We start from the raw sequence: 19,359 nt of genomic DNA on the forward strand, positions 1-19,359 counted from the left end.
GTCCTTTACACCATCCACCCGTACCATCCACAAACTGCCTGCCCATTTGTTGGCCATCGGCACGTGCTGAAGCGATTACGCGCCTGCCACGTCCCCGGCTAATTTTAGGATCAATGTGGGCGTCGTTTTTACTCGAACGCCATCGAGCGAGGCACATCGACCGGGAGCGTGTCGTGCCCGGGCCACATCGGACGCCGGTGCACCGCTTCTGGGAGCTCCCCAGCGCCGGCCGTTCACACATTCACACGCTCGAGCATCGAGCCCATGTGCTGGCTTATGGGCCACTGTTCGCCTGTAAAGGGGAAACGAGGATGGGCGCTCTTGTGATCTTTCAGTTATCCCCCAGGAGAGCAAAGCAGACAGTGTTAGGTACTTCGTCGTGTTTAAGCCTATGCCTGATATAAATCCACGTGCAGAAGCTGCCAAATAACAAATATTGCGAGTTGGTCACTGAGCACTGTTATAAGCTATCGTTACTTAAGAAAGCCGATGATCTACTACTCAAGCCATCAACGTAGAGACAGCGTTGCCATGGAAGGTTTTGTATAGCCGCAAGTCAAAAGAGATCAATGTATTTTATGTGCTGAAAACACTTCCTTGGAAGCAAATAAACCGGCGGATGCGTCTACCTACACTAGGGTGTATCATCGAGGGGGTGAATCTCTTGGAATCAGCCGAGACAAAGTTTTTCCATGGCACATGGACTAATGATAAACTTTCAGGTCTGTCGCACCGCACCAATGTTGATATTCGTGAGGCGAGAGCATTTTTTCTTTGATAGGCCAAGAAAACCGTATCCGATACTAACGCCACCTATTTTACGCACTGGGATCATCCTCCAACAAGCCTAGAAGCTGCCACTTTCCACACTACTGGAACTTGATGGATTAAGTATGAAATGGCTATCATGAAGAGCACCAGCAAAACATTGCCAATCAACTTTTAAGCTGACTTTTTAGTAGAGAACATTAATTTTTGGTAAAACCCAAAGCTGTGCAGTTATGAGAATGCTCCAGCAGACCGGGCAAGGTTCAAGTTTGTTATTGCCAACGCATCATGGTGATGTTGATTTGCCAGTCATGTGCTCTTTGCGTGGTAGATATGGGTTTATTAATTTAGTTTTGCCGGTACTGAAATATTTCTTTCGAGCACTTAATTTCATAAGCTTGCCGAAGGTTACACGGTCGCGCACAAAACGTGTTGTGATAGGCCACCCGGCTCTTCTGTCCCACCACCAACTGCCGACCACGGGAAAGCCTTGAGCTACACTAGGTGGCTGAGCGAAGCGAAGAGAAATCTCACTAATACCATCTTCAAGACCGCGACGGGTAGACATCAGGGTACTGTGGACCAACGAAGGGATCCCTGTTCTGATCCCATGATCTGAAATATGTGACAAAATTAATTCAGAGGAATTGACATCACCCAAACAGAGATGTCAGTAAGAAATCAAAGAAAGAAAGAGAGTGACATAGCAACGCTGTCACCGCGAAATTCAACAAGGTTCTTGATGTTGCGAAATGCAAGTGCAAGCCGCAGTGCAGCTTTCCACGCCCAGTTGCCTGCACAGTGTATCAGGAGGACGTTGCCATGAAGGACCAGTGCAGGCACCAGAAGCTTTCCTGGGGTCATATGACCGGGATACGATTGTGGCTAGGGAGACTCGCGAGATGCGGAGGATGGTCAGACAACCCCAGGGGCGTCGTGGCTCGGCCGCCAGTGAGGCATTGTCTGCTGCTGAACCTGAGTCGCCTTCCCCGCCGAATGCTGAGCCCGCGCCGCCTGCTAAGCCAGCGCTGGCTGCTAGTGCTGATCCCAAACCTGCTCCGGGACCAAGTGGTTTCAGCGCTGGCCAGTCAGCTGAGAGCACGGATTCTTACACGGCTCCGTACATGGTAGTAGGTGGCGACGACACCGATTGTTCGTTCCGGTTAAGACCACTGTCACTGCAGATTATAACAAAGATCTGACTAACACCGCTTTGGCGATCGCCAGATACGGTGGTTCGAACCAGGCCGCTGTTGCTATCATCATCGCCTCTCAACAAGACAGCAGATACGGACTGGCTACTTGAAATAAAATATCGTAGATCCTAAGAAGATCTGCTGCGCAAGAGACAGAGCGAGAAAGGAGACGTCTCGTTAAAATTTGAAGCAATCCACGAGTCAGATTTGACATCCTCTCCTCCGACGACCGAGAAAGCAGGAGCTTTATGAGCCACACGGAGCCAGATGAATGCCGTCGAAAAACACGTGGTTGTCATCACTGAGGCAGGTAGCTGGTACGTGACTCATTTTACGTCTGAGTTCGGCCGTGCCCAGTACTTGTTCAACGAGCTACACTCTGTGAACCCGCAGTGCGACGGTCACATCAATGTGCTCGGCAGCGATTGCACGACACTCGATACCGAAAAGATAGGCGGCGTGTTCTGGCCGTTTGAGCTGGCCACAGAGTCACCCGTACACTGGTTCATCTGCCAACTGCACGGCAACGAGCTGAACCTCCTCCATCTACTGGTGAGCTTGGACGGCACGACCCAGGGATCGAAATTTTTCTGGACCCATCGGCAAAACCTGTGCCGGAGAGGTCTGGGAGAGGGACGTTGTGACATTCAAGCTTAGGTAGGGGCATGTGTCAAACCTGCCGGTCGACCTGATTCAGCAGCTGAGCACCCACCAGCAGCTGCTGTACCTTCTGGCCTCCGGCGTTCAAAACGGCTTTGTCCGAAACGTGGCAGCCCAGTGGCGAATCAGACAATCGAACCATGTCAGGTAAATATGAAAACGCATTATCTTCGAATTTGTAGCAATGAGTGCCTAAAACTCATCCAGTATCAATTGATATTTCATGTGCTCACTGCTGAGCATTTCCTTATTATCATACTTTGTGCCGTAGTATGCATATCATTTGCTGGTCGGTTCATGCTTATTAGCATGTTTGTTGATATGTGTTCTGTCACAATTAAGGACTCTGCATATCGGCATAATTACATACACTTAAAAGGCGCAACTATTTTTGTATGATCAGATGCTCAGTTCGTAGCGAATTGTTCTAATATATTCGTTCTTGTTTTCACATGGTTGACACCGGCCGCTCGACTCTAGTTCACATCTTTACCGAGACCTCCAGCAGCGCTCTCAAGGACCTCGTCCAGGACTTTGGCTTACGCAACTTGTTCCCGAGCATCACACTGCCCCGCGAGCTGCCGCAGCACACATAGGCCATGGTGCAGCCAGTCCTCCAGCGTAACGGGCACTGGGTCCGTCCGGAACAGCTGCTGCTGGGCATGGTATGGGATGAGAACCACATGGTGCGCGAACAGGTGGTTCCGATCGTCGCGCCGCTCGTGAGCAGCAACCCGAGGGCGTTCTTCAGCACAGGGTCTTCGCTATCTCAGCGGCCGTGAGGTCATCATTGTGAGGCTCAGTGGTCATCTCATCTTCGAGGCCGTGAGGTACAGCGAACTGATTTCCCGGCACGGACCAGTCACACAGCCTCCACTGCAAGACCTCAGCGACTGCGAGCTGCGGAACAATGTGCAGGCACTGCTGGCCATCTTGCTCTTTCTGCTTCACACTAGGAGCGCGACGCAGCGCCGAACCGCCGAAGACGTCTGCGGCTGGAGCTGGAGCTTCAGCAATATGTGAAGCCCAGCTGCGACGGTATTTCTGCTACCGTGCGATATCCGCCAACACGCGTTTTGGGTTTCCAGTCTGTGAGCAAGGTCTGTTTGGGCCGGTGCATCGAATACACAGGCTCAGCAAGGGGCAAGATGTGCATGGTGTTGCCCTACCGCCCCTCCCCCTTCCTTCTCTACGTCCTTGGTACAGGCTGCAGAACTTGCCGTATGTATTAATTTGTACCACAGACAATATATTCTGAGTCATATGCTATGCACAGTTTTGTTTGCATCACGTGAGTTGTCTTAGAGAAGTGAAAGTCTAAAGCAATACTAACCAGCATACTCGTGCGAGTTCATACTCAGCAGCACATGAAAATCCGCCAAATGGCAATCAAGCGGGCAATGTCTGATTCAAATATTAGACCTTAGATCGGGACATTCTCGTATCGTACGACGGCTTAAGGAGTGCTCGGTAGCATCGCTTTTATGAGCAAAGGTATTTGATGTCCGTTGCCTCCCACGGCTTGGTGTTACCTGCAGCGACGGACGCCGCCCAACATCGGGTGACTGCAACGCCGGGCGTCGGTTTACGGCGATATTTCGATCGACTCGCGCCTCACGAATTTAAGTTTTTGGAAAGAACTTCTCCTATGTCGTATACGTTTAGACTCCTGCGCCAAATAATTTCCCTTTCTCACTTAGTTTTGCTACTGATGACACATCATGACCTACACGGCAAGCCTCTCTCATCCATCCTTCTACTGGACCCGCCCCTGATCCAGTGAGCTCCTCCGCTCTTCTCCTGGATGCGCCCCTGCTCGGAAGGCTGCTCGGCCGGCGCAGCCGCCGGCCCGTCGCCGCCGGGCAGACGCCGTCGGCCAGCCATGACGGCTCACATTGCCGCCGTCGTCACGGCGAGCGCCGACTGTTGCCGCCGGGCGTGAATTATGGCGCGAACACGGCGCGCCAACTTGTCAGATTGAGACAAAGCTCGAGCAGTTGGGTCTTCGAGGGGAGCGATGGCGGCTATTTGCCTAGTTTGCACTGCGACCCGAGGTACTTGGCGATGAGGAGGCCCAGCTGCGAAATCTCTTGGAACGGCTGATAATGCGCGTCCGTTGCATGGTGGCTCCAAACGGCGGTATGTGTGGTCTAAACCAAGCTGACAGGGAGAAAGGGGGAGAATAACCTCTTGAGAATGATATATCTGAAATGATTTTGAGTCGAGTCAAGACCAAACGGGGTGGGATAGAAAGGGGGAACAATTTATTGGTCATAAAGGACAGGCGTAGTGACAAGCGTATTTCCTAATAGCTCGCGACGTTGCAATAAGTAGAGGCGGTTTGGAGTGAAAATGATTTTGACATGCAGAGTGAATACCCGAACTGTATGAAATCCCACCTGGCTCCAATGCATGGTTCAACGTGGTCAACAACAAAATAAATAAACGCCCTTTACGAACATCGAAACGCTGGTGCATGAATCCCCATTTACGAGAAAGATATGTAGTCCCGAACAGAAAAACCTCGCTGGCGCATTGTTTCAGTGGATGACCCCACACTGGCGGGCGAGTGGGCGAGCCGTCGCCATTCTAGTGTGCAGAACCAGCCGATCCGGACGCCCGTCGTGTCGCGAGTCCGCACCAACCTCCGCGCACGCTCGGCGCGGCGATCATCGGCATAAATCAGTCGCCAATAGCGGCGGGTTCCGGGGCTGGCCCTGCAACAGCTGGCCACCGCCCCCGCCCGTGTGACGTCACCGGTTACATCACGTGACCACATTTGAGCGTGATGACGTGGCACGGTGCAGGATGCCAAGCTTTCAACGCGCAACGTGGAAGCCGAAGGAAGGAGCCTAAACTAACACTTTGCACACAGCTAACGCGGATTTTACGCGGATTACGCGAACTTACAGGACACAATTCACGCGGGTTTGTAATGTGCACATATGAAGTAGTGTAACAGGACAATTCCACCGTGGCATGAATCCAAGCCAAGACTTCTCTGACGGTTTTCATTGTCGCCACCGGCGATGAAGCAAAGCACACCTGGGCATTTTACTTCTGAATCAGTTTCGCTCAAGAGCAAGCTAAAAATTTGGTAACACTGGTGGTCGTTCAAGGTAGTATTGCTGGACTGAGGAAGAACGAGGGACTGATCAGTACTCCCGGCAAACAGTTGCATGAACATCATGGTGGAATATGACCAGAAACGTGATTTAAATAGCGCCTGTCTCCACGCAAACTTCCCAGAGATTCCAACGCCACAGCTACCAGGACACCATCTGAGGGGCTGACGAGCAGTGTCACAGAAAGCTCTCTTTTGTGCCGAAAGGCACAATGTTTCTTTGTTTACTTTTGATCGCGTTGTATTGTGCTGCACAATGCGCTGCGTTGTGATGTACAATGTACTCTGTTATGCTGCACAATGCGTTGTGTTGTGTTGCACAATGTGCTGTGTTGTGCTGCATTGTGTGAGGTTTGGCGCATCACATGCAAGCAACCACCTCAAGGACTAGCATCTAACCAATCCTGTGGGAATACGGACAGTTAATGATGATAAACCATGTATGGGCTCCTCTGCGTGTAATTTTGTCATGGGCCGACGTTTAGTTTAATGGTGATGGCTGCGTAGTTCAATGAGTAATCATGTCTTGTGTGAGAAAGGCTGACTTGGTATCGGTGCTCATGGCATGTCAATTCCTCCTTGCGACAAGGCCAACACAATTCACCACCGGCCTTCAAACAATAGCCGCTACACTGGCGAACAAAGCCAGGAAAAGACCGGTGTTCTTTATGCGGCCACAGCACCGTAATAGGCCCGAAACACGGTGGATTTGCACACTGCACATTTGTACCGTAGAAGAAAACGGCTTTTCCTGAGTGTAGTGGCGAAATAAATACCCTGTAGTCACATAATGTGGTTGATCTATGACCACTAATTGGGGCACGTATGGGACCGGATTCATAGAAGGTCACCGTCACGTCATGCGCTACGATCGTAAATTATGGTACTTTTCACTTACGTGCTTTACCTCCGGAGTTCTGTTTTAATAACACTGCTGCTTTTGCGCCGCCGTTCCGGCTCACACTAGTGCGAATTGGTGGGCACGGCGGAAAAATTAAAATACAAATATTACTGCCCGTCCAGATAAACAGAGCGTGTTTGGCCGCTTTGGCGTGATTCTAATAGCGTCCGTTGAAATTTTCCAGCGGATCCTGAATAGCTGTCCAAAACAAAAAAAATATTACATTGCGAGGCGCGTATATAGGACGTCGTGTGGTCATGGTGGTTATCATGTGGACGCTGATCTCCTTGGACTCTGTGGACGTCTCTCCGTCGGCATATTCCTTGTCCTCTGTATTTCAGGTCGAAGCTTTCGCCAACAGAAGTTATGGTGGTCATCTTGGATTGATAGAAAAAACCAGCAATTATATTCCCCTCTGTTCCTTCTGAAGCCGATGCGAGCTCGTTCCTCGCGCAACCCTCGCCATCCTCGCACCCTGTTCCTGCAGCAGTCGGCATACTTTGGCCCAGTCTGGCCTGCCCGCCGTGTTCTCCTCCGCTCCGTCCCATCATCACATCGTCCCCAGCCGCCACGTCTGACCCAACCGCCTAATCACCGCCCCCCACCCCCGCCCCGCCCCGTCCTAACGCCGAGCCCAGCAGCACGCCGCTGGCGCCTGACCTACCTGTCATACGCTTCTCCTGCTCGCTCATGTCGCGCGGGCAGGCGGCGAGTGAGTCGCGGCCCAGGTACAAGCCCGGGCTGAAGTAGGAGCGCTCGCGGCCCAGCTCGGGCGGCGCCATCTTGACGCGGTCGACGCTGCTCTTGAGCGGGTCGAACGGCGCGCCGGCGCCCCAGCTGGGCAGCCGGTAGCCACAGCCGGCGGGCCACTCCACGGCGCCGGCCAGCTCCTCCTTGATGGCGTGCGGCGCGGCGCCCAGCCGGGAGGTCATCAACTGGCCCCGCTTCAGGTCCAACGGACCGCCCGAGCTCAGGTCCGAGCAGCTGCCGCCCTCGTACATCGCCTGGGGCAGGGGAAGGCGCATGTCAGACAGAAGCTGCTGCTGCCGTCGTGCGACGCCTGGGACAGGGGAGGGCAGGGGAGGCGCAGGTCAGGACAGGAGCTGCTGCCGCCGTCGTGCGACGCCTGAGACAGGGGAGGGCAGGGGAGGCGCAGATCAGATAGGGGCTGCTGCCGCCGTCGTACATCGCCTGGGGCAAGCGGAGGCGCAGGTCAGACAGGAGCTGCCGCCGCTCTCGTGCAACGCCTGGGGTAGGGGAGGCGCAGATCAGATAAGAGCTGCTGACGCCCCCGTGCATCGCCTGGGGTAGGGAGACGCAGGTCAGACGGGAGCTGCTGCTGCACTCGTGTGACGCCCGGGGCAGGGGAAGACGAACGTCAGATAGGGGCAGGCGCTGCCCCCGTACAACGCCTGGGCACGATTCTCGAGTAACATGGAGGTTATGCAGTGACAGCTGGCAACACTGTGCATCAGTTGCAGGTAGGGAGGACCCGTAGGTCAGATGGCAGCAGCTGGCCCTCTGTTGTTTATTGCCTGGTTTATGAGTCAAACAAGGGTCAATAGGTCTTCAGCTGCCCCACAATGGACGAAGACGCGAAGTTGCTCGGTCAATATTGTCAAGAGCATCGCGGGAATGCAGTGTTGTTTTAACGTGAAGCTCAAACATGAATTTAAAGACATAGCTGACTTGCAAGCGTTTGATCAGACTTTGAGGTATTCAGTGATTGAAACAAATGGAATAATTGTCAGGATATATGAGAGCCCTAGCGTAAGGTCACTACCGTCATCTCAGTCCGGAGCATCTGACGCTGTTTCTAAGTTGTTTCTGGTGATAAAAATGGTCTGAAAATGGAATAATCTGGTGGCTTTTCTCTTTCTCTTGATAACACTGTGGTCAAAATTGAAAAGCTCAGCAGTTTACAGATGTGAATATGTTTTGATTACTTGAAGCTCTCAGTATAATGTCGAAAGAATGATTGCTGTATGGTCGCATCTTCTTAATACTGCTGTTCAGCATTGAAAATAAGCACATCGTGGAAAAAATGTGTATGTTTACACGACGCTCTTGGCTGTGCTCACAACACATTGCTTTCACGAAATGCCAATCATATGAGCTAAAACTTTGTTCTTAAAGGTTTACAATGCGAAAGTGTGGAAAATACACGTTAAACTACATGCTCCACGGCGGCGTTCTTGGTGTCACTGTTGATCTTGTCTTATCACACGGAAGGTACGTTACTATGATAAAGCGTCGATGAGACGTGTGACGATGATGGACATGATTCGTGGTCGAAAACACATTAGACAATACTGTGAAATGAGCTAGCATTTACCTGTGTGACCTGTGTGTCAATGTTTGACCTTTAGGTCATTCACGGTCTGGTTTGTGTCTCGCTTATGACCGACTCATGACTTTCTTTGATCACGCCAACTGTCTGTATACTATTTCGTGCGACACATGTTGCAGCTCCATCGCATTCGGTGTGGGATTAGCATTGGACATCATCCGCCCCACTCTATCCCACTGAGCTGTCAAATCCGGCGAGACCATCGGAGCTGCTAAGGGGTATTTATTACTTAAAAAATAATAGCCGATGGCTGAAAGCAAACTTCGACCTACGTATGTTCATACTGGGGGATCAGGGCCCCACGGCCTGGCTCATGTTCCGATGCCGGAAGCTTCCCCGCAGTTTTTACTGCGGTCTAGTGACCTTATTTTTCTATAGCCTTCAGCCACAGCCAGCATGTATGTGCCCATGCCTAGCCATGCAAACGTACTCAATTTACATTTGCCATAAGTTTATGATTTCCACAGCTTACAGCGCCTGGAAGAGTCATAAATGTCATCGAAGTGAACCATGCAAGCATGACTGTTTCAGACGGCCCAGCCAAGTATCAAACCTTCCTCCCCGGCACGACACAAGAAGCAAGTCACTCTACAGCTTCCTTCACCACACAGTGTCATTGAAAGACAGGCTAGTGAGCAGGCAGCAGACTGAGACACTACAATGGAATACATCAAAATGTATAGAGAAGTTTTAGTGGTTCTATGCTGTTCGCAGCGAAGTGTCGCAAACAAACGCGTACTGCAGTTTTACCCTGGCGCCCATGCAATAGTGCTCGCGGGCCCAAACCCATGAAACAGTGCTCACAGGCTCGTCCGCCCTTCATTCCTCATTCACGCCTCATTCTGCACATTCGTGATGCCCTGTTTACCTGGAGCAGCGTTCATGTACCAGCCATGTATGGCCTAAGTGCGGCCTCTGATACTTACAGATGGCATACCATGACCCCCTCCCCTGACCCCCCCCCCTCCTCTGACCCCCTCCCCTGACCCCCCTTCTCTGACCCCCACAGGCAAACATTTCAGGTATCCAAGTTCAGGATTGCTAACCTCTGTGGTAAACCCAATCTATTCAGAGTTTTCGCATGTTTTGCGGCAGGTGTTTGAACACATGCTTGCCTCAGATCCCTGACACATAACATGTCCTAAGCCACATCGAAATAACAGAATCGCGTAACAATTTGAAGCTAATGTGTGAGTAGTGTGACTTTTGAAGCAATGATGTGAAACTACCAATTACTGGGCAAAAGGTCCATAGATATTTTCTGCACAAACACTACGCATCACAGCCTACGTCCATAATTACAAATACAAGTATATGCCTGAGTGATTGTGAAGCTATTGTTACGCCATGTTTCGATTCCATTGGGTAGGCAGATATATCATCTATCCGAAAACTGCGAAGAGTTTATATTGCATTTCATATCGTCATCATACCTTGCAACACTTTTCCAAGTGTGCTTGGTATTTACAATCATCTTTCCACTCATAATCCTCATCAGTATCATGCGACGAAATACGTCATATCAAAAAGGCCAGCCTGCGCATGAATCGGGAGAACTCTCTTTCACATAATTGCTCCTTTCATCAATCATGAGGCTGTTACCCACTCCGTCTTCCACAAACGTGCGTGTCGTGTTTGCTTCAATGGGCCGGGCTGCTTTTATGTGGCCACATGATATAGTGTCAGGGCGTGGAATAAGCACGACGTAGACACGCTGTGAATAACGCCCGGCGGGACACGAACACTGGGCAACATATTCTTAACGCTGAGGCTAGGTTTCAAAGGGTCGGCAGTGGCTCCTTTCGCGTTGCCGAGCATTTATGGTTTGTTTCTCGTCGAATAGTTGCGTTTTGATTTAACGCAAGGATGGTGAAGCCACATCTCGTGCTGAAGAAGTGTGGGGTCGAGGCAGTCATCTCTCCCGCGTAAACGATTGAAAAGGCCCTGCTTCTTGAAATGACAAGTACGGGTTTACACTTTCCAGCGGCAACTTTTCGAAACATATCACAATAGCTTGACAAGTGTATTCAAATGCATCGTGTAGCTACCTTTTATGACAGAGAAGTATGCACACTTTGATACTAGAATTCAAACAGGACAAAAGCTTTCTTGGCCTGTTTGTTGTGCTTTCTGTGGTGGATTTACAATTTTCTCGCTTAGCTCCATCTTTTTATGAAACTACACACCTGGTGCAAAACCTTATTAGTGCTACGGAACTGTGTAGAATGGGATGCGTGGCCAAGTGAGCATCGTCACTGTTGTCGCTTGTTGTAATGGTGAAAATATTCACGACAATTATTTCTTCCATGTCAGCTCTGCTTTGCAATAGCACTTACTCAATGGACATTATTTTTTACTGCAACTGTCTCCAATAGAATGTGACAAACCAATGCAATGTTGTGTTAGAATGTTTTCTCGCACGATGTAATGGGACATTTAGATGAAATGTGCAAAGAGCAGGGGTCTAGCTAAAAAATCTACGATTTCAAAAAATTAGAGCTTAGGTGTTTGCCAAAAAAAAAAAATGGAACAATCTTATTTCTGCTCTCTCATGTGCGCTTTCAGAGACCATAGTCATATCGCCTTTGCCTGCACATCTTTGTTGCATTATTAGCTCACCCGGCTTACCAAACTTGTCGACCTAACCTGCCTCCTATCATTTAGCTGGCGTGATTCACATCAACATAGCATCCCCTTTTACCATCGTCTTGACATAAAGAGGCTGTTTTATGAACAGACGTCAAGTTCGTGACCACCACAAAGATCACACTAGCCTGGCATGGTGGTGGCAGGCAAGACGAGCATATTTCTGTTCACAATTTTCACATTTTTTTGTATGGGATTTATCTCCAATTCATCAACGGACACTTCCTGACAGTTGTCAGGGACGTGAAACATCCTATATGCTGGAACAGCACATCCACAGCATGTCAGTTAATTGGCTCCATAAGGCTGACACCGAAGCGACATGTCTGGTGAAGTCTGCAGGTTTCCGAGAGCAGCACGCTCTTCAACTCTGCGCGGCAAGCTCGTTGTGAGGGAGCTGCGCATGTGTTGTAAAAGGGCGATTTGTCCCCGGCATGATCGAGAGAGGACGGGTTAAAGTAAGTGTCCTACCGATGGGGCATATTTCAAAAAACATGATATGGTGAAAGCTCATGACTAGCTTAGCCTAATGACAGGCACTGGGTCGCACCACTGCACCACCGTCAAAACATAATAAGAACTACATTTTCATCATTTTGAGTTCAAATTACGCTGCCAACGCCTTGTAACAGCACCACGCTTCTTTTCTGCAGTCCCGACCACCGTCGTCATGACAACGACCATGCGCATCCCTACTTGCGCGAATTAAAAAGTTTGTGGTGGCCCAGCGGGCAAGGCCCGTTGCCGAGAAGTTGGTTGGTTGAAGTTTAAACCAGTAGGTCACATGAATCGTGTGACACTCCCGCTCCCAAAATCAATGTGCACCTCCTTTTCTAACATGCCATGCGTTTACCACTATGCCACTGTGGTAAACGCCATAAGGGATAGATCAAAGTCATAGTCTTAGGTTTCGTTGAATTCGAGGGGAAATAGCTAGGTATTCACAAATCTTGTTGACTAAGCGGATCGTTGTAAGCTTCGTAGCACTCATTACGTAACTATTTCGACATATGAGTGTGTTACAAACGCTGCAAAAGGCAAATGAAATGTGTTACTCTCATAGTGGTGAACAGGGAGTCAAATGATATTTCTACCGCAGGGTTTGCTACTTCGAATAGAAATTCTTAGCTCTTCAGAAGGATGCAGGAAAACTGGTATGACTGATCAAATTGTACGCGTCGGATGTAACGATAAGTGAAAAGTACAAAGAGGTGGCATACTCCCTTTATAGGAAGCCGCACCACGGCGCTGCACCCATTGTACCAGATAGACATCTCCGTTGCGCAGCTGACATTGTGCTATTTTAACACTTGCACCACCTGAATCGACAGCGGTGTATCCCCGGTGCGTCAGAGAAGAGTAGCCGCTGCATGATTACGCTGAAACCACCCGAGTCACGCATGTCATAGCACTGCGCCCATCAATATGGTGATCACAATTTGAATGAGGACCACGTTCGCGCGGGCCGAGTGCGAGGACGACGAAAGCGTCATCGCCGTGGGCGGCCAATGACTCGATATGAGCGGCCACAGACTCGGTGTGGGCGGCCAATGACTCGAATGAGCGGCCACAGACTCGGTGTGGGCGGCCAATGACTCGATATGAGCGGCCACTGACTCGGTGTGGACGGGCCACTGACTCGGTGTGGGCGGTCACTGACTCGGTATGGCGGCCACTGGATCGGTATGGGCAGCCACTGACTCGGCGTGAGTGGCGACTGCTGACTCGGTGCGGACGGCTACTGACTCGGTGCGAACGGCTACTGACTCGGTGTGGTCGGCCACTGACTCGGCTTGTGGAAGGCCATTGCAAGACTGACAATATCACCCGCTAATTACGCTGTGTCATAAAACCGATACCGGCGTGGCGATATGCTCCCAAAGAAGTCCACAACCAAGTGGCGAAATGTGAATGCTCCAAAAATGGATCTTTTGTTTTCAATGGCTGAAAGCAGCGTTTATCGTGTAGCTGTAAAACACAGGACATTTGAGGTCTGGAGACACTGAGCCTGCCGGGGGCTGCGCCCAACTGTGGGCGTTTGAGATTTGCTTAAACTGGCTGGATGCACTGAATCAGGCCGAGGTAAACTGAACACATGGTTCCGAAGACAGATGCGCAGCGAGGTGACAAAGTCGCGCTATCCGTACGGACAAACTAAAAGGCTGTGAGCCTATAACGCCTGCAAAAATAGGACGGGGTGTTTGAGCGACATCTACCATGTTATGTCACTGCTGATTTTGTACGTTATGAACACCTTGTCCATTTTCGCATGTGCCGTTGGTAGTTTACTGTTACAAGTACATGTCTTCTGTACTCCTATATCACCTTGCCAAGTTTCATGAAGTAGTTGCAACTCAGGGATGTTCCGGTGGTCCGGCAGTTATCAGGCATTGCAGGGGATGAAAGTATCCCCAATTTAAAAATCATATTTTAGGCCACTTTTTTAGGCACGCGTGGTTTTGAGTTATATTTTTATATTAATCATAATCTTAGCGGCGTTTGCCATCAGCGAAGTTCACCATATTCACCCCTGTCTAGGGCAGCGTCGACTATCAATAACTTAACTATAAAATAGTCCGACAGCTGTACAGTCGTGCGTTATTGCTGCATACAATCACTTCAACGTGCTTCACTTAAGCGAAATGGAGATCAGGTCATATCAGGCTACGTACATAAATATTTTGGAATGATCTGAAGCGCTGGTTCCAGCAAAGTGGTCTGCCACTCAGATTCAACCAGATGAGAGTATGCATATCCCGCTATTAAATCCTGTTCCCACCTTGCTAACGCGACATAACGCAATCGACGGGCGGTCGGGTCAACCAGTGACCTTCCGGCCCGTAATGGTCATGTGACCACTTCCGGGCCACGCAACGGCCAATCAGTCCGCCATCCGGCGACCACCTGACCGCAGCGACCGCCGCCCACGCGCCACGTGCGTTTCTTTGCCGGGGCGCCTCCGGTTCAGGAAGCTCGCCGGAAGCGGCGAGCCGGACGCGGAAGGCGATCCGGCGGCTTGCGGACGGAAGGTTTACTGGCGATACGGCCGACTGTTCAGGATGTGGCGACGGAAATGAGTTTTTCCATGGAATCCGCTCTTTAACGAGCGGGCGGCGGGGGCGGGAGCGACAACAGGCCATTGCGGGGGAGGGACCCGACGGCGAGGGACGTCCCTACCTGCCGCGAGCGACCTGGGCACGTGCTAGGGCGGCCGAAGGGGCGCCGGCTTACCTCGACCGGGGCGCTGCTCGTCGACGGAGAGCCGCGTCGTTACTGGCTGGCGTCGCGCAGTTAGCCGTCCAACCGGCAGACGCAATGGTCGCTCGTATTTCAACGCAAATAGGCGGCGACCAAAGCTCGAAACCAATAATTGAATAACATAAATTCGTAACGTCCAACTTGTGTGCTTAAGTCCACTTCTTTCATTACCCAGAGGAAATGGGCGCGGAAGTGGCAGATAGCCGAGGCAAACTCGGGCCGTCCCGGTGGGCGTGGCATCGGCGCCGCGCTCGACCAATCCGCGTCTAATGAGAGCGTAATTACGCGGGGGGCCGCCTCTGGCGGCCGGCTGCACCAATGGGCCGGCGCGGGCGGCCGGCGCCCTTGTAACATATTGACGCCGAGACCCCTGGCCGGCGGGAGCCACGGATCATTGCCGGCCGAATGATGGGCCATCTCCGCCAGTCGAAGGCGCCACCGCCGCTGCCGCCGCCGCCGCCGCGAAGGGCACAGCGCCGCTCGGAGAGTCGTCACTCCGGCTCGTCGCGCCGGCGCCCGGTTTCGCTGTTTTGCATAAACGCGTGATTTTGGTTGATCGCGTCAGTAGCCAGCTCGTCAGAGCCGCGTGACAAGCTGCTGTTGCTGCTGCTGTAGCTCATGCTAGAGCTCAGTCTGACTGGAAAATTTTCCCAGGCCCTCTGAGGCGTCCCCGCCGTGTTCTCACTGATTACGATCGCTACAATCATCTATAGAGGGTTCGGCAAAAGGAACGTAGGGCGATTACAACATTAACCACAGGTTCACTAATTCCTCACGAGGACAGACACAATTACTTCTGCACGATATGTCCACCATACACACACTTTATTGTGCATGGCCTTGGTGGCTCTAGGTCACGAACAGCAAATTTATCAGGTCCAGTCGGACCACACGGATTAGCTGTCCGGGTCTGCGAAAAGCACTAATGTCGACATGAAACCACAGTCCCGGAGCTTCAGACTGGCCCGAGTCCAGTTGGTGTGCCCTGTCCCCCCCTCACAATCCACCAGCTGTCCACACCTTGTACCATCCCATCTTGATCCTGCTTTAACGGCAAATAACAGGACATCACCTTCCTGTGCTCCAGTCAGCAGTCTGGCCTCTACCGGGTTCCCGTGCACGGCGTTTCACGCCAGCAGACCCTGAATCAGTCCCGGTCTCGTGCCGGGGGCCATTTGAGTGTGGCCAGCCCGCCGATTTGTCACCGGGTCGATCGCTTGCGCGGCTCAACGATGTTTCACAACCGCAAACGGGGGCCGGAAAGGACTTCCGCCCTTTAAAACGCCCTCAAGACCCGGTGCATCCTGGACTGGCGAACGATCTGTGAAATGGTCCCTAACTGCTGCTTGCGTGCGCAGTGATCGCGCTTATCCGCGTCCCACCGCTGATACCGGCTCGCCTATTGTTGTATGCTAAACGGTGAATGGTGAGCCATTCGCTCGGTGTTATTACCTGAAAGGAGGGGAAGGACGCGCGTAATGACTGCAGAACTGCTGCCGACTGGCGCTGAGGGACGCTCGCACCGGGGCCAGCAGTGCTAATGGTGCCAGTGGAGCGCCGTGTCAGAGCCCGTGCTATAGCAAAACTTTTGGTGCGGTGTGTGCATTTGGATATTTGGGCGATCCCGTGCAAGCACTCCCTTCGAATTTGAGAAAATCTACACACATTTGTTATATTTGTGTTCATGTGCATATAGTTATAGTGGCCCTCGACTATGGGTACCGCTTATGAAGTGCGTTTCCAAATGCAAATATGTCTGGTCGAGCAAAAATATCCCACACAAACGAAGGAAAATGGGTTTCGGGAAAACCCCCTTTATTTTGCATCAAAAGTGAAAATTAGACATCCCTTAACATATATAACATGAGGCCACAATGTTCGGTATTTTTACATACATGTCATGTGAAAGTCAATTGCACACTCAGCAACACAGAAAACGTTTAAGGCCTTTCCATTTCCACCAAACACTCTTCAAAACTTTCGTTTAAACCCAGTTTCTCGTTTGGTCTTGCCAAACGTGTTCATTGCACATGTGTGCTGTTTTCTAAGACTGATATTTAGAGAAGGTGCGACGAGGATGGCTTGTAAATAAGTAAACTTAAGAAGTGAATGCGTTTCATAACACGGGAGCCTTTCAAGTACAAACTGATTGCTTCTGATTTTCCGACTCAGATCAAATACTGGCTTAAGATGCGAACAGCAATGCATGTATTTGGCAGCTGACGTTAACTGTTGCACTATTAAAACTAGATGTAACTTACGTAATCATTTATTTAAATAGGCTTGCCAGGATTTAACCGAAAAACAAAAGTAACCAGAAGCATACATAACTATGTCCCACCATACACTGAGGGACATGTACTCCCCAGGGAGCTTCTCTGAGAGTAAATCCTTTAGCAAAGCGCGTCAGAAGATTCTGGAAAAAACATATTTAGAGAGCCTTTTGTCTGTTTTTATCCCTTAACCGTTGCCAACTCTAAAAAGGTGCTGTGCAATCCCTTTGATCCCGGAGTTTTTGGAAAGTCCCTTTTTGACCCTTGAGAAGACACCTATCGGATTGTTTCATTACACCAATAGACTCTCATGCGAGTGTCCTATGATGCCACACAAGGGTCACAGTGGAGTCATGGAAAACGTGACACTGTTCAAAAGAGTCAGGATACCATTGACAACACTTGAAGAAGTGCCACTCTAAAACTCCATCCAATGGACTGTTCCACTTTTGAAGATATTGTGGCAAACATCACATATGATGAAGTAAGCTCACGTCTAACTATTGTGGAAACTTTTGAAGTGGAAAAGAATGCCCAAGACAGCAAAATTTCTCTATTTTGTGAATGTGCACATCAGTGCGTCATTATTTGATTGCATCATGGAACATTTGTATGACAGCACTCACTTGTGGCTCCCGAGAGGTGGCCCGCGGTGGTGCTGGATGTGTGCTGAGCCAAATTGCATTAGGTTCTTGTGTTTTGGTCCTTTCTATAGGTATTCTTGCAAAGCTAGCTGTGAGTGTAAGGTGCCTACTCATGTTCATATGTGCGGTCATGGTGCTATTCTTAAACCATTTCATTTCCAGTCTTATTTTCATGATAATTAAGAGGAGTGCATAATTTTTTATTTCATGTGTCATAAAACGTAATTCGTGTCAGAATCTTGCATAACTTGCACAACATTGGTTGCGAGCCAATTGACGGGCGTTACACATCTGGAAACGGTGCTCACCAACGCCAAATATGGACGACTCGATAGTTATATCTTTCCTGACCTTGAACACCGTATAGCCCGTAAAATGGCAGGATTTGGATGCCGTTATTATGACATAATGGATGCTTGGGTACCCCTAAAATAGTATGCACGAAAAAGTATGCTTATCTTTGCGGGTATATAGCTCAGAGACTAGAGGATTTTAGGCCTTAGGTTCAAGTCTTTCTTCATGTTTCGGTCTTTTAGTGAGGACGACCACCAAATTTTAAGCAAACGCGCCGGGCAGCTGGCTTAGTGGGCGCTCCTTTAGGATGAGTGGAGCGTGGTCAATTCGACCACCCTGAGATCTAAAAAATCATTAGAGCTTTACCTAAAATGCTCACGGTAGATAGGTCAATATGTAAACTCAGTGGTGTGCAGTCCTAAAACACCTGGACCATAACCTCAGGCCAAATAATGTCAAACAAGGCCAACTTCCAAGTCCGTGTCCGGAACACCCTCAAACCTCCTCATGCATCCACCTTAAACCGACATTCCTCTTCTAAGCAAAAGGTCACTGGCGTTCGTTCCAGGTCAATGATCTTATTTGACCTTCAGAATATCTCGGTGACCAAAACCTGTGAGATTGTTTTGATTGTTGAATCCGAATAAGAGTCAAAAATTTGACTAGGGAGCATGATCAGTCAGATCAGATCAGCATTGCTCTATTTTTAAATTTTGTAATTATTGAGACTTAGATACTTGGATATGATACATGTGGCAGTCTGATAAGAGGAGGCATGCACTCATTGCCCACCTCCCTGGAATATGGCACCACCCAGGAGGCCTCTCTGTGAAGAGAGCCCATTTTGTCCAGGAGACCTCAGGAAATTCGTGGCGCTGCACCTGCCCACAATGACGTCACTGGGAGTCACCCGTTGAATTCCACATCAGCAATCCAGCCACCCAGGCAGAGGGCGCATAGCTTTAGTGTGTCTGACGTATGGAACCCATCGCGATGGTGGCCGTTCAAAGCCAACTGTGCCCAGCTCGGACAGGGGCATCTTCCACTTAACATTTGCTCCAGTTGTTACAAAGAAGTTAGATTGATACAATCATGTTATGATGTCGCGAAATAGGTGTCATGCTTGGAATAACGGCTACAAATCAACATTCAGTCCAAAGTATTACAACATTTGAGCCAAAATTTTACTGCTGCATATGCTAGAATGCCGAAATCATTCGTGGGATAATAAAACTTTCTGTACTG

At 50.2% G+C, this 19,359-nt stretch overlaps 1 protein-coding gene across 1 annotated transcript in view; it reads right to left on the minus strand.

Annotated features, from left to right (window-relative positions):
• LOC119105393 (uncharacterized) overlaps window positions 1–15,075 on the minus strand; it is a 30,623-nt gene extending 15,548 nt beyond the window's left edge. Inside the window, exons 1-2 of the mRNA XM_037228860.1 lie at window positions 14,877–15,075; window positions 7,314–7,653 (exon numbers count right to left, since the gene is read on the minus strand). Coding sequence (XP_037084755.1) covers window positions 7,314–7,650 — 337 coding nt within the window. The 5' untranslated portion in view covers window positions 7,651–7,653; window positions 14,877–15,075. The remainder of the gene's footprint in view (window positions 1–7,313; window positions 7,654–14,876) is intronic.
• Window positions 15,076–19,359: the final 4,284 nt, after the last annotated feature.

The sequence above is a fragment of the Pollicipes pollicipes genome, unplaced genomic scaffold, assembly GCF_011947565.3.
Source record: "Pollicipes pollicipes isolate AB1234 unplaced genomic scaffold, Ppol_2.1 Scaffold_6138;HRSCAF=7277_pilon_pilon_pilon, whole genome shotgun sequence".
Lineage (NCBI taxonomy): Eukaryota > Metazoa > Arthropoda > Thecostraca > Pollicipedomorpha > Pollicipedidae > Pollicipes > Pollicipes pollicipes.